General features: G+C 53.9%; 1 protein-coding gene across 5 annotated transcripts in view; it reads left to right on the plus strand.

Moving 5' to 3' along the window:
• Window positions 1–14764, plus strand: part of ACTR3B (actin related protein 3B) — a 77170-nt gene extending 62406 nt beyond the window's left edge. For all 5 annotated transcript variants that reach the window (XM_044246896.1, XM_044246895.1, XM_044246899.1 and 2 more), the window contains 3 exons: window positions 12090–12215; window positions 13263–13346; window positions 13870–14764. In XM_044246896.1, the coding sequence (XP_044102831.1) occupies window positions 12090–12215; window positions 13263–13346; window positions 13870–13965 (306 nt within the window). In that variant the 3' untranslated portion in view covers window positions 13966–14764. The remainder of the gene's footprint in view (window positions 1–12089; window positions 12216–13262; window positions 13347–13869) is intronic.
• The last annotated feature ends 608 nt before the right edge of the window (window positions 14765–15372 follow it).

Raw genomic sequence — 15372 nt, forward strand, 5'->3', positions numbered from 1 at the left:
TTCCGGTCGGAGCAGGGCGTGCAGCACCAGGAGGGGGAGGTTTGCTGGTTGGCGGAAAGGGCAGGGCTGGGGTGCGGGACGGTGTGTGTGGTCTGGAAGGCACTCAGCGTCTCCAGACCCGACACGGTGGATGGGAGTCGCGGGCGCGGAGCCTGGGGTGTGCCGGGGCCCACGGCCGGGGCGGTGTGAGCTGCCGGGTACTAAACGGGGCTCGGGGTGGTGTGGCCTGTCCGCCTGGAAGGACCTTGCATGGAATTAGTTTTCATCCCAAGGGCGCTGAGGGTTCTGTGCAGGGGGGTGACACAAGCCAATTTAAGTTTAAGAAGCGCAGCACCCGAGGAGGTGATTGGGGCTGGGAAGGCTGCAGGCCCGGTGGGAGGTGCCCGGGCCGGGGAGGGGGCGGGAGACGCAGAGGGAGACGAGAGACGGGCTCTGCGGTGTCTGGCGGCATTTTGATGAAGCGGGGAAGAGGTCTGGGTTTCTTGATTGCACGTCGGGGAGGTGGGGATGTCATTGACTAGGATAGGGACTGCAGGGGAAGGAGAGCCCGCTCCGAGTCAGAGGAGTCCCAGCTTCGGGGATGCTCAGTTGGATACACAGGCTGGAGGGTCAGGAATATCTGAGACTTTCTAGGATCGTCGATGTGACTGTCACCGAGGGAGAGTATACAGGTGATGAGATAAGGCTTCGGGTCGCGCTCACAGGAAGGTCAGATTGTAGGCCACGGAGGCCATCAGTCAGGGTATCTTGAAGAAGACTCAGTAGGCTCTTTCCCCCCTAATTCTGTGTCTCTGTATCGACCTGTCTTCTCCGTATCTCTGCATCTTTGTCTTCTCTCTTCCTTCCTCTCTACGTGTCTGTCTGATCTTGCTCTCGCTCTCCATGTTTTTAAAGAATCGGCCTGCTTGCAGTCTGGCCGGCCCAGAAGGTTGCGGGCAGGCCGGCAGGCTGGAATCCCAGGCCGGGTGCGCACCGCAGCCTCAGGGCAAGATTCCTTCTACGTGGGAGCCTCAGGTTTTCTCTTCACCCACAGCCCTGAGGGTCCTCGGTACTTAACCACATCTGCCAGATGCCCTCACAGTGACGTCTAGGTTAACGTTGATCAGATCCCTGGGTGTGACGGCCAGGCCAGGCCAGGTGGACGCATAACGTCAGCCATCACAAGCTAAGGGGGGGTGTGGAAGAAAGAAAAAGAAAACTCTGAAGCCAAGGGAAGACCGCTGTCCTCCGCCCTGCCGGGTGTTGCAGAGAGGCCCCGTGGGATGAGGGCGGAGAAGTGGCTGGTGGGTTTCCCAGGAGGAGGCGCTCGAGCGTCCTGGGGGAGTTGGGCGGGGCCCGATCACAGCAGCTGCGGGAAGAAGAGGGGTCACGAGGAAAGAGGGCGTGCGGACGTTCTTGGGAGACGTTTGTCTTAGTCGTTTCATCCCCCAGACCGGGCAGCTGTTTACCGTCGGCCCTGGAGGTTCACCTGCGTTTCCTGTGCGGCCCGGGGCTGCGTCCTGCGGCCCACCTTTCAGAGATCGGCTTGTTCAGGCTTGGCTGGGTTTGCTGTCTCTGGCGCCCGCCCGAGAGGCGAGAAGCTCTTGTCCCTAAAGAGGGACAGCCTTTCAGGACTGCAGTGTGGGGGGAGAGGGGTCCCAGGACTTTCTGATGGGGCTGTCAGCCTGGCCTGGGGGGGGACACTCCCCCACAAGCACTTTGCACCCCAGGGAACCCGGGAAGCGCGGTACAGTTACACAGCACGGTGGGTGGGCAGGGGGCCGTGTATGTCTGCCAAACGCGATTGAAAGTAAGCAGTCTCTCGCCCAGAATCTGCTTGGCGTTCCAGGAGTTCCAGGACTGGGAATTCTTGCCATTTCTCGTGCCGTGTTAGGTGTCCGTTGAATGAACGTCCTGGCGGTTACATACTTTATTTCAGGTCCTTCTGACGTGGGCTTCGGGTGGCAACAGGCTACGGGTGGTGTCGACAGCGGCATGTGCCGTCCTCGTCTTTCCTGCTGTACGGAAAGGGCCTTTCTGTTCGTGAGGGGCTCTGTGACGGAGACTTCTGTTGGCCACCATGAAACAAACATCTGTGCAGCCAGGTCAGGCGTTAGCGGTGGTTGCCGAGGCCAGTGAGAAGTCCAGCCAGCCCGGCGGCCCGAGGAAGCAGGTGGAACAGCCTCGCAGAGCGAGCGGAGCCGTTCGCGTCCACGGCCATGCAGCAAGTCAGGGCTCCGCATCGTAAGGTGCAGCTTTAGTCTAGAATCATCGACTCTGTAGGTGAGCAAAGATGATTATCTCCAACTTGAAATGCATTTAGAAAATTTGAGAAATCCCAAAATCTTTCATAAAACCGAGGTCACTCCTCTGTGATCGTTGCATATCATCACTGTGACCACCGTTCTTGGTCATGGTTTTGAGACAGGAGCGGTGGCTCCGTCGGCTGCGCGTCTGTTTTGCGTCCTGTGTGTTCACTTGGCATTACGATTGTGAACATTTTCTTGAGCAATCCGCATTCCTCAAAAACCTGATTTTTAATGGGATCTAATGCTCTGTCCTGTGTCTGTTTTAGTATCCAACTCTTTCCTTACAATTAGAGTTTTGGTATTTTGTACCTGGGGTCAAGCTCTCTTTCTTCCCCGGACCTCATGTGACACTCATGGCGGCATGTCCTCAGTGATGCTGTCTGAGGCGGCCGGTTCTGATGGGAGCATTTGCCGACAGGAGCCCCGCAGCTGCCTCCTGGCCGCGTTGCTCGCCGGGTTTACAGTCTGTGATCCCTCGTGGACGTGTCCCTGCCAGCTGTGGTGCTCAGAAGCCCAGGCTGCGGCCAAACACGAGAACCAGACCTGTGACCTGGTCTGGGCCCTGCAGACCTTCCCCCGGGGCTGCTGCTTCGTGTGTCCGTGGGAAGGAAGCTGCTTGCTTGGGGGGCGGGTGCCATCAGAGTGGGGGTCCGGGACTACGGCCTGTGTTCAGAGGCTGAAGAGCAGAGTGAACAGTTCCTTGTGGGTGAGCGGGTGGAGGTCAGGGTTGGTCCTCTGTAAGTCCGTCGAGATTACCGGGTCGCTTTAGAATTTCTCTGCTCCGAGCGAGGCTTGAAATGGGGGTGAGGACTGGAGCTCCCTCTCAGGGAGGGCCCGGGCCGCAGGGCCCGCTCCTCCGTTGTGCGCAGCAGCGGCACCTGGGAGGAGCCCAGCGCTGAGTGCTCGTGGATCTGGCCGAGTGCTCGCTTCCTCGCGCGGGCAGAGCGCGGCAAGGCAGGGAAGACCTCGGTGCGGGTCCCTCGGGCTTTCTCCCGCCGCGCTGCTCGGTGCGGAGCCTGCCCCTTCGGCGGGTCCTCGTTCATCCCAGCCTTCTGTTGCATCGCCCTGTTCACACATTTCCGCTGGAGGTAGAATTTACTTGCAATAAAACAAACCCACTTTAAGGACAGTTGAAGGAGATTGGACGAGTCTACACGGCCGCGGAACCGCTGCCACAGTGCAGGCAGAGAAGGCGACTACTGCCCGCACACGGTCCCCGTTCTCTGCTGGCCGTCCCTGTCCCTCAGCTCCAGCTCCAGCTGCTGGAGGGCATGGACCTCTCTCTGTCACTACACGTCAGACCTGACCTTCTGGGCCTGTCTGTGCCAGTCAGCACTGCTGGATGCGACCCCCCAGGGGACTTCCCCCACCCTACAGAATTCGGCTTGTTTCTAGGTTTTGGCTACGACAAAAACCTGCTGTGAACATCTGGGTGCAAGTCTGTGTGGATACGTGTGTAGTTCCCTCGGGCACATAGCCAGTGTGCCATGGTGGTGTGTCTGCGTGTGCTTCACTTGACAGAGACCCGCAGACTTTCCCCAGAGCGGTTGTGCCGTCTGTTCCTCTCGTAACCTGAACTTGCTGTGACGGGTTTAATGGGTGCGGTCCGCGTCACGGGCGCTGTCCGCCGTCCGTCCCTGTGCTTGTTGGTCACCTGTGCACCTTCTCTTGTGAAGTGTCTAAACTTTCTGCCTGTTTTTTTATTGGTTTGTTTTACTGAGGTGTAAGGGTTGTTTTCTTTATTCTGGACACAAGCCCTTTGTTAGATATGTATATTACAAATATTTTTCCTAGTCTGTGGCTCGTCTTTTCATTTTCTTAGTGGTATATTTTGTTTGTTTGTTTGTTTGCTCTTAAGCAGTCTCTGCCGAGCGTGGGCTGGCTCCCGTGGCCCGAGATCAGGAGCCCCACGCCCCACTCCTGAGCCAGCCGGACACCCCTCTGAGCGGTCTCTTCTGACGAACAGAAGTTTCTCATTTTATGAAGTCAAGTTTATCCATTTTTACCTTTTATGGTTAATACTTTTTTAGCGTGCCATCAAAGAAATTTTTTTGCCAACATCAAATTCATGAAGATTAAAACAATTTTCTTCTAGAGATTCTCCAGTTCTAGCTTTACGTTGACGTCTGAGCCGTGCTGAGTCGCACCGTGTGTGTGAACGGTGGCAGTGGTGCCCACACCCTCCCGTGCCATCAGTGCCTCTAGCATCACTTGTGGTCCCTTCCGTTGAAGTACTTGGCCACTAGGTCGAAAGTCCTTTGGCTGCATGTGTACGTGGCACTTTTGTTGCCCGAATGAGAAAATGGATTTTACGTGTTAGTTCTCTGAAGGCGACCCGAGATCTTGCAGTGCTCTGAAGTTCACGGTGAACGTTCATGTGCGTACCTGGCTGAATTACTTCTTAATTAAAAAATCCATTACAGGCGCCTGGGTGGCTCAGTGGGTGAAGCCTCTGCTTTCAGCTCAGGTCATGGTCTCAGGGTCCTGGGATCGAGTCCCGCATCGGGCTCTCTGCTCAGCGGGGAGCTGCTTCCCACCCACCCCGCCTGCCTCTGCCTACTTGTGTCTGTCAAATAAATAAATCAAATCTAAAAAAAGATCCATGACAGAGATATGACAAATAATTGTAATAACCCGGACCAGACCCTGGACTGGAGGGACAAAAGTGCCGTAAAGACGATTACTAGGTCCCGTGACTAAACTGGGGCAGGGACGGCGGGTCGGACGAGAGCTCTGTGTTCATGCAGGTTCGCGGCGATGACGGTCGTGCTGTGGTGACGCGAGAGGATGTCCCTGTCCTTGTTAGACGCGCGGAATGTTTACGAGGGAAGGACCTTGACGCATGTGATTTACTCTCAGATGATTAAAGAAGGGCATGTGCGTGTGTGTGTGCGCACGTGTGTGCGTGTGTGTGCGTGTGCACGCGTGTGTGCGTGTGTAGAAAGTGTGAACCATGGAGCAGGCGTGGTTAGCTGTTCACAGCAGCTAAGTCTGAATAAAGGGTGGTACCGCTTTTGCTACTTTGAAATTACTTATTTCCAAATGGTAACTTCTTTCTTTTCAAATAAAAAGTTTAAAAAAATCCATTACATCAACTTGTTAATATTTGCCTTTTCCAAAAACGTAGGATTAAATGTATTAAAATAGCCATTAGTGGTGATTTTTTAAAAACTAGGTTACGGTGCTTATCTCGTTTGAAATGTAAATAGAAATTTACTTGAAAAATAAATGGCCATTTTAGATGGAATCTACTCATTTTTTTTTTTTAAAGATTATTTATTTATTTATTTATTTATCAGAGAGAAAGAGGGGGAGAGAGCAAGCACAGGCAGACAGAATGGCAGGCAGAGTCAGAGGGAGGAGCAGGTTCCCCGCCGAGCAAGGAGCCCGATGTGGGACTCCATCCCAGGACGCTGGGATCATGACCTGAGCCAAAGGCAGCTGCTTAACCAACTGAGCCACCCAGGCGTCTCTGGAATCTACTCAATTTTTGAAGTATTTTATGATGTTGGCTTATGTTGCAAATTCTCTGTCTCTGAAATCCAGCTATGAGTTCTGTCGGGTAAACAGGCCTATTTGAAATTTTTCTGTTGGTATTTTCTATTTCTTACAATATCTTTAAGTGCCAAGTTTGATGTGAGTAATTTAAGATTATTAAGAGCCCCATGCACAAGATCCCTGTGTATGTCTTAGTCAAGAAGACGGGGTCACTATTAAGTTCTGGCATCCCTCCAGGGACTTAATGTCAACGCAGCTGTGTTTCACCAAGTACTGTTTTATATTTGATCCATTTCTACCACAACAAAATGAATAGAAGAAGCCTTATAATCTGCCAGACACAGATGATCTGTTCTAGGGCAGAAACGGGAAAGGATTTAGAGTGAAATCAGTGCAGCCAGTAGGTTCTTGAAAAGTGATGCTTGCTTGATCTGGTCAACGAGAGCCATCTTGTCCATTTACCATGGTCAGTGAGAGCCATTTTGTCTTCTCGCAACGGACAGTAAGAGCCATCTTGTCCACTTACTGTGGTCAACGAGAGCCATCTTGTCCACAGGCCATGATCCGTGAGAGTCATCTTGTTTACTTGCCGTGGTCAGTGAGAACCATTTTGCCCACTTGCCGGGGTCGTAAGAGCCATTTTGTCCACTTTCTGTGGTCATGAGAGCCATCTTGTCCACTTGCCTTGGTCAGTGAGAGCCTTTTTGTCCACTGGCTGTGGTCAGTGAGAGGTCCACTTGCCATGGTCATGAGAGCCATCTTGTCCACTTGCCTTGGTTAGAGCCATCTTGTCCACTTGCCTTGGTCAGTGAGAGCCTTTTTGTCCACTAGCTGTGGTCAGTGAGAGCCATTTTGTCCACTTGCCATGGTCATGAGAGCCATCTTGTCCACTTGCCTTGGTCAGAGCCATCTTGTCCACTTGCCATGGTCAGTGAGAGCCATGTTGTCCACTAGCTGTGGTCATGAGAGGCATCTTGTCCACTTGCCATGGTCAGAGCCATCTCGTCTACTTGCCGTGGTCATTGAGAGCCATCTTGTCCACTTGCCGTGCTCAGTGAGGGCCATCTTGTCCACTTGCCATGCTCAGTGAGGGCCATCTTGTCCACAAGGAGGACCCATTGATGTTTTATCTCACCACTTGTCCCTCTGAGCATCTTAATTGACTTATTCACTTGCCATGGTCAGTTCTTCATCACTACTCACACAGTGAAGTTTGTTTGTACATTTGCTCACAGTGTATTCTGTGTAAGTAAATCTCATTACAACCTGGATTCAGACCACATCTAATTTAGTCTTTTCAGTTCTGCTGTTCTATCTGTCTGTTCCATGTTCCTATCATTTGCTGAGTACAATCTAAGCTTATGACATTGTTTTCTAAGCTTTCTGACCTCTCCAGAATCTTCTTGGTGGGTAGGGCCATCTTGAATCTTGCTAGGATTCATGCTGGTGTTTTTGTCAGGTTTCCCTGTGTTGCATTGTGTCCGAGTTCATTTTCTTTGACCATATTAACTGTGTCGACCTCGAAAGAGTGTAGTAACAGTGTGGATGGAGCTCCAGCCTGTGGTTTAAAGCTCACACTCATTTCACAATGAGGACAAAATAATTCTGGGTAAAAAGCAAAGCAATGGAAAAGAGGGTTATTTGTCTCTTACCTGTCATTGGGTGTGACCTTGCCTAATGGATTCTCCTGAGATGCACCTGCTCCCCAGATGCCTCCTTTCTTTCTCAGGGGCCAGTGGGGTGGGTGCATGTACGTAGCTCTCATTAATGGTGGTAAACAGGCACTTGGATCGAGTCCTACCACCTGTGCAGGGACTCTTCTTCCCAGGCCCAGTAATTACCAGTTCAAGGACCCTTGCACTGACCTTCCTGGGCACCTCTCAAGAGAATCAAGATTCAGGCACAGAGCAATTTCTTTCTTCTGCAGGAAACAGGCAGTTTCTTTTTAGAGAAAATTCTGAAATGAGCAGCTCTAAAATGCTTTTAGGAGATTCCAAATACTAACATTTTAAAATGTAAATCTTCACAGTGATAGAAAGTTGTGTTTTAAAGTTTCATTTTTCGTTTTATATTTTCTAACTTTTTTGAGATCTCTAGGCCCCTTTGGGAATCTCTAGATTCCTGGAATTTGGACATATTCCTCCAGCCTGTGAGTGAACTTGCAGCATCCAGACAGTCTTTGCTCTTAGGGGCTCCAGAGGTCTTTCTGATGGCACCAGTGACAACAGGTGTGCGTGGAGGGGACTAGGAGGTTGTCTGGCGATCTGGCCGACTCCAGGCCGTGGAGGTTTGTTGTGCAGGGAAGGAAGGACAGAAAGAAGGAATTCAGAATGAAGACGAAGCATTCTTGCATAAACTCCAGTCTCGTTTAGCCTTTTGCCCTATTTATTTATTTATTTGACAGATCACAAGTAGGCAGAGAGGCAGGCAGAGAGAGGAAAGCAGGCTCCCCGCTGAGCAGAGAGCCCGATGCGGGGCTCCATCCCAGGACCCCGGGATCATGACCTGAGCTGAAGGCAGAGGCCTCAACCCACTGAGCCCCCCAGGTGCCCCAGAAGCCAGTTCTAATGTGTTTCAGCTTTCCTATTTGTCTGCCCCTAGAAACTTGCTCCTCTCTACCTGCCCACCTTTAAGTGTGCAGAGTTTGAGGCAGTCGGGAAAATACATCCCATGTAAGAGCGGTCTGGGCGAGGGAGAACAGGGGTAGCAGAGTAACTCCTGCAAGACGAGGACAGCGGAGCACAGCACGGTTCTATCCAGCCATTCAGGAAGGACCGGGCGCCAGAGGAGAGAGGGACGGCGTAATCTGTGATGGGAGTCACAGGGCTTCCGAGATGTGATCGAAACCAGTGAGTTTGCCTGAGAGGCCCGGCTTTTCCTGACACTGAGACCTAGGACAAGCTGCTGCTTTTGACGTTCACTGAGAGTGAAGGTCACTTCTCCACTTATCTCTGCAAGAGGCAGTGAACTTCTCACTGCTCTGTCCGGAGCCATGCTGAGGGTGGGGAGCCTAGATTCATGGTCCTTCGGGTGGGTACCGAGAGGCAAAGTGCGCAGGTAGCTCTCCGATGGCCTGTGTTGCTGTAGTAGTGACACTGATGCCCTTCACCACGTCCTTCACAATAACCGCATGCGGTTTGCCGATGGGGCAGTGGACGACTCTTGGTTCATGGTATTGGGTATCCAGCTAAAAGCAGCTCCACGTCTGTGGACAGTCATTTAAGGGGGGGATGACTCAGTCTTGCTGTGACTTTGAGAGATGACCACTGTGGCCCTCTGCCCCACCCTGCGAGGGGCCATCCGGGGGCTTCCTCAGGAACCCACGGGGCACTGCCCGACAGGTGGCTGCTTTGAGTTCAGGCCACGGAGCAAGGCCATGGTCATCTTAGCCTGGAAAGGTTTCAGAAGAGTTGTCTGTGGTGGGGTTTGAGAAATCAAAGTGAGTGAAAAACAGCAGCAAAAAACTGAAAATAAAAGCACACTTAGGGCTGTGAGATTGCAGCTGGGTGCTGTCCTTCCCCCCGCCAGCCCCCCAGCTCCTGCTGGATTCTTTCCTTCCAGAAGGTAGTTGGCTGGTCTGACCAGCATTTAGAAAACAGGACCAGTTGCCAGTGAGGCTTGTTCAAGGGTACGATGACCAACACATCAGAATGCCTTTAAGTTGTGATTCTTTTTTTTTTTTTTTTTTAAAGATTTTATTTATTTATTTGACAGACAAGAGATCACAAGTAGGCAGAGAGAGAGGAAGGGAAGCAGGCTCCCAGCAGGACCCTGGGATCATGACCCGAGCCGAAGGCAGAGGCTTTAACCCACTGAGCCACCCAGGCGCCCCTGAAGTTGTGATTCTTACCAGCAAACAGATGCACAGTTTGTGTCCGCAGGTGACTGCACCTCTCCGGGCGGAGGTGGGTTTGACTTCATCTGGTCCGTCTGGCACTTGGTCCTGCAGCTCTCGCCTCTTGGTGGTGTCCTGCTCGAGTGTCAGCTCCCACGGTGACCCCCAGTTCCGTGTGTTGCCCCCTTGACTCTGACGGGAACCGGACCCTCTCCTCTTGTTCCCCAGAGAGTTCTCCCCAAGGAGACCGAGTGCGGGAGTGATTATTCACGACGCTGATCCGGGGATAGGATGCGGCTTGAAAGATCTGGGTTCGCAGTTTGTCAGGGACAGACAGACGACGGGTGCCTGATGGTCTCTGTGCTGGGGGGGGGGGCTGTCAGTAGAAGTTTGCCCCCAGGAAATGGAAGTGGCCGCTGGCTGGGCTTCCTGGGGACTGAGCCCACACTGTTCCGAGAGCAGTCAGGCCTGCGCCCATTCAAGTACGCCGGTGAGGACTGGCCGAGGGTGAGGTCTGCTGGTGGAGAGACTTCAGGGATGCTCTGTCTGCTGTGGTCATTCCTGAATGCCCTCCGAGGGGGGCTTCCCTGCTCAGGGGTCTGCGGTGCTCAGTGCTGCTTCCTTTCAGTAGGAGGGTGGAAGGAGGGGGGCGAGGGCAGCCCTGCGGCATAGGTCAGGGCTCTGGGCTCTCACAGTGCTTCTCCCGCCATAAATCAGAATCCTCCTCATTCCTGGCCTTGAAGGCCAAGTTCAGATTCTCTCTCTCTTTTTAAGATTTTATTTATTTATTTGACAGAGAGAGATCACAAGTAGGCAGAGAGGCAGGCAGAGAGAGAGAGAGGAGGAAGCAGGCTCCCCGCTGAGCAGAGAGCCCGATGCGGGGCTCGATCTACCTGAGCCTAAGGCAGAGATTTAACCCACTGAGCCACCCAGGCGCCTCTCTCTCTCTTTTTAAAGATTGACCTATTTATTTGAGAGAGAGAGAGAGCGAGCACATGCACAAGTGGCCGGGGGAGACAGTGGACAGTGGCAGAGGGGGAGGGAGAGAGAAAATCTCAAGCAGACTCATGGCTGAGCGTGGAGCCTGGTGTGGGGCTTGATCTCACGACCCTGAGATCATGACCTGAGCTGAAATCAGGAGTCAGATGCTCCACCCGGGCGCCCGCAGATCCTCTCTTAGAAGCGGGTTGTACACGAGACTTCTGAAGGTGATAGAAAATGTCGGTTCAGTTTGGTGGCCGCTTGCAGCCAGGTGCTGTCCTGGCCCGTCCCCAGCTAAGGTCTGGCGAAAGCCTCCACCTCTGGCGTTTCTCTTCAGCCAGCCACTGGAGGGTGCGTGTGGTTGACGGGCCGTCTGCTGGTGGGTCACGAGGGAGGCGTTTCTCTGGGCAGACACTCAGGGGTGGAACTGGCGTGGATCCCAGGGAGGAGGCAGGATCACGAGTGGCCTTGCCCGGCCCCTGCTCCTTTTCCTCCCGGCTCTGAGCTCGCCGGTCTCGCCCCAAGTCTGCGTGGGTGCTGGGGCGCCTATTCTGGGAGTTAACAAGAAAGAACAGTCCGTTGTGGCTCCGTGCTGGCCGCCTGGAAAGGGGTATTGTAACATCCTGTCATGTCACCGGTGCCCTGGGTGAGCAGGGACAGGGAGGTGCACTTCCCCTTCTGTGCCGTGTGGGGAGGGTTGGCTGTTGGGGGCTTACCGGAGGGGTCCTGCTCCGCCACTCCCGGGTCGGGAAGAGCAGGGGCCGGCCCCGCACGTGTCGTGTCGCTACAGGGCCTTGAAGTAGGGCTTCCTGGCTCTGGGACGGGTACTTTATTTTCCTTGTCTACCGTTTTCTCAGGTGATGGTTTCTGTAAAAAAAAAAAAAAAAAAAATGATCAGGATATACCTACTTTTGCTTTCATTGTCCTAATTAATGTCCTGTAGCCTGAAAGAATGACATCTGCCTCATCGGAATCCGATAAGAGATTTAGTAAAGCTCCCTCCTCCCCCTTCTCTTGGCCGCTGAGCAGGACGTGCGTGGTGGAGGCCCGTGGGCAGCGCGGTGGCTCTCCCCGGAACCCCCAAAGGCACGCTTCCTCCCTGGCCTCACCCTTTGAAAAAGGTTCAAGTATTAATTGAAAGGACCCCCCCCCCCGTGATTATTAAGGCAAAACAGCTGCAGACCTCCTGTTGCTTTGGCTTTGGGTCATTCTAGCAAGTCAGTTTTTTGGTTCAGAGTGTGTTTGGGCTCCTGGACCCTGCGGAGCTGTCCCATTGTCAGAGGAGCACGAAGGGCAGACTTTCTGTGTCCGCTTGGTTATCGCTGAGGAGAACTACCGGGAGGCAGAATTTTGATAGCATTGACTTCGCCTCGACTCGTCTGCCCACGTGGTGGAATGTGTCGTCACGGGAGCAGTGGGGCGGGTGACCAGGCCAGGGCGGGTGGGTGATTTCATCAAAGCAAACCCCTCCGCTTTGTGTCTTGTAGAATGTCGTTCTTTCAGGAGGCTCCACGATGTTCAGGGATTTCGGACGTCGACTGCAGAGAGACCTGAAACGCGTGGTGGACGCGCGGCTGAGACTCAGTGAGGAGCTCAGCGGAGGCCGGATCAAGGTAGGGGGCGGGTGGGACGGGTGCGTTAGCCTGGCCGCTCCCGGTCCTTCCCGCGGCCGCTCCCCTTCCCTCCCGGGACGCTCCCCTTCCCCCGCCCCCAAGCACAGCTGGTCTCCCCCATGCACGGCCGGTCCCCACCTCCATGCACGGCCAGTCCCCCCCACCCCTGTGCACAGCCAGTCCCCCTCCCACGCACGGCCAGTCCCCCTCCTGTGGGCCAGTGGCCGGGGCCTGAAGGAGGAACAGGTTGGTTTCTCAGCTGCTCGGTGAGACTACATTTGGGGATTCGCCGCCTGAACTCCTTCCAAGAGTGTAGCTTAGGCTGGCGGCCGCCGGGCTGGCCACAGCCCCTTGGTGCCCACGCTGACCCATGGCTGCCGGCAGTTTCTCTGTCTTACAAGAGATGAGGCCTGTTGTGTGACGACCAGCTTCCAGGGAGAGGGGTCCGTTCGCAGTGAGGGTCTTCCACGTCCTTTGCAAACGTTCTCATTAAACTAGAATAACTAGGTGTAGCAGCGAGTTTCTGTGTGTGCCCCTCTGAGGTCATGTTCCGAATGCGCTGCTGTGTTCCCTGAGCTTCCAGGCGGGACCGGGCTCTGGCGTGGGGAAAATGGGAGCAAACACGCACTCTTCAGCCCAGAGGATCATACTCTTGGTGAAGGGTCATTTCTCACAGTAGTTTGGGACACTTGATCTAGCTCTGTGGGGCTAAAACAGCTAATTCGTGTTGTAAAAAACACAAGTTGGGTTAATTGCTTGGATTGTTTACTGTTTAAAAGGCCTTTAGCCTCGTGAGAGCTGCGCCTCCTTGACCGGGGGCCTCCTCGGCACCACTGCGCTGGGGTGGGGGGCGGCTCAGACACTTCCTCCCGGAGGCCACGTACGGCTGATCCCCACGGAGGGACTCGGACACAGGGGACGGGTCTCATGCCAGTGGTGGGAGGACGCCCCACTGTCAGCGCTCGGAGGGGGTGTCTAGTCAGCCGGAAGCTTAGCGGTGACCCATCGTGTGCCCTGGCGAGTGACCGTGTGCCGTCTGCTTTCCAGCCCAAGCCCGTGGAGGTCCAGGTGATAACGCACCACATGCAGCGGTATGCCGTGTGGTTCGGGGGCTCCATGCTCGCCTCAACGGTAAGTCCTCCCCAGGCTGTTCCGTGTCTCCTGCCTGTGCCCTCTGTGGGGGGGGAGCAAATCCGTCCGGTCCCGGGTGGGTGGAGCGCGCCCGCACTGTGCCTGGCACTCGGTCCCGGAGAGCTGAGATCCGTCTCTGGTGTTTCCCTTGTGCAGCGAGTCCCTGCCGGTCAGGGGTTACAGATGATATGGCAGGTGAAATCCAGACGTCACCCCTTGCTTTAGTCATTAATTCCTGTAACCATTTCACGTGACAACTCCTTTTTCTCCTCAAATTTGCCAGTAGCTAGTGAAATGCTAATTCCGGGGAGCGTGTAGCTGGTGTAAGGGGGACCGAGTCCATTTTAAAGAAATGAAATAAGGTCCCAGTCTGTAGCTCGGGCCTTGGAGGGGCGCGGAGCTTCCCGCAGGGGCCTGGCTGAGGGGGGGGTGTTGGGGCAGGACTCTCCGCCGGTGTCCTGGGGTAGGACTCCGACCTCCTTTCGGAAGGGTCTCGAGATTCCCTCTAACCACTGCCCCGCAGCCCGAGTTCTTCCAGGTGTGCCACACCAAGAAGGACTACGAGGAGTACGGTCCCAGCATCTGCCGCCACAACCCCGTCTTCGGAGTCATGTCCTAGCGGCCGCCTTGCCACGGTCCCCCGGTCACGTCGCGCTGGTGAGCAGGTGCCGTCGGGGCTCGGACGAGACCACAGCTCCTGTAAATAGTGGCGTTTGGTGTCGATGTCGAGAAGCGTGCTTGCGTCGCCGAGTGCATGAGCCAGTCCAGTGCACGTCACCCGTGTGCCCGCTGTCCGACGGCCCTTCCCCCGCCGCCCCTCCCCAACCCGCCCCTCGCCTCCGTGCCTCCCCAGCTTCTAGTGGGCGAATCCAAGTCTGGAGGAATTCACCTGCGACTTGAAAAATCGTTAGGAAAAAAAACCCAGAAGATGACGCAAAATAGTCCCCCCAGGAAAGAATATGGGGCTGCAAACCCTTTTCCTCCCAGCCTATTTTTGTAAATAAAATGTTATAAACTTGAAATACAAATTGATGTTTATATTTCCTATCATTTTGTATTTTCTGGTATTTGGTACGACTGGCTGAATCTGAGCGCGGGTAGATGCTGGTGTCACGGAGTGCCGTGAGAACACGTTTTTCATCGTGGGCATGTTCTGATATGTGTGTAGGCAAACAAAATCCAACAGCAGACTTTTTTTGGCCATGTTTGCTAGAAAATGATTACACTTTGTTGGAGTGACATGAAGTTTCAACACTAAACACTGTCGTATGAGAATCATTGCCGATAATGTACCTTCCATTTTCCTGTTTGAACTTTCTGGAACTGTTTTATAGAAGACGCTGGTTTGCTCTTGGTTGTGTTCGGTGAGATGCTGCCTTGCACCCTTGTAATAAAAGCACTGAGACTCTTTATAAAGATTTCCTGTTGTGCTGTGCTCGTCTTTCGGGTGTCCGCCCTGTGCCCAACCGGCAACTGGTGCCAAGCTTGCGGAAGGAAATTTCCCAGATCGAAGAGGACTTCCCGTCTTCAGTGACCGCTGCATCTCGTCCGGGAGTCCAGGAAGTGCCGTGGGATGGGTTTTGGGGGCAGGGTGGGGCGGGAGTCTCTTACGGATTCCCAGCAGCCCTTCCTGGGAGTTCAGAATCCTTGCCAGCGGCTTCTAGTAACTGCTCTGACGTTTGCTGAGTAGATCGCTGGCTTGAAAGGTGCTTGGCTGAACGGAGACATTCAGTGTTCTCCATTCTTCGTGTGATACTGACATTACTTTCTAAACTGGTGCTTATGGTATTTGTTCTAAGCCACGAAGTAGGTTTTATTCTCTGAAAATTTGCCTTAAGAAACATTTAGTTTTGTTATTTAAGTTTAGAAGCGGGTATGAGAATAATAATGCCAGTTCTCCACTCAGAGAAGAGTGGGGAAATGTGAGTTTTCCATGCTGTAGGCAGTCCCTGCTTGTTCTTGAGGAATCGTCAGTGACCCCAGACCCTTGGTCTCCCAACGGGAGAGTCTCAGACCACTTGGTTCT

This window comes from Neovison vison, chromosome 4 (assembly GCF_020171115.1).
Source record: "Neovison vison isolate M4711 chromosome 4, ASM_NN_V1, whole genome shotgun sequence".
Taxonomy (NCBI): domain Eukaryota; kingdom Metazoa; phylum Chordata; class Mammalia; order Carnivora; family Mustelidae; genus Neogale; species Neogale vison.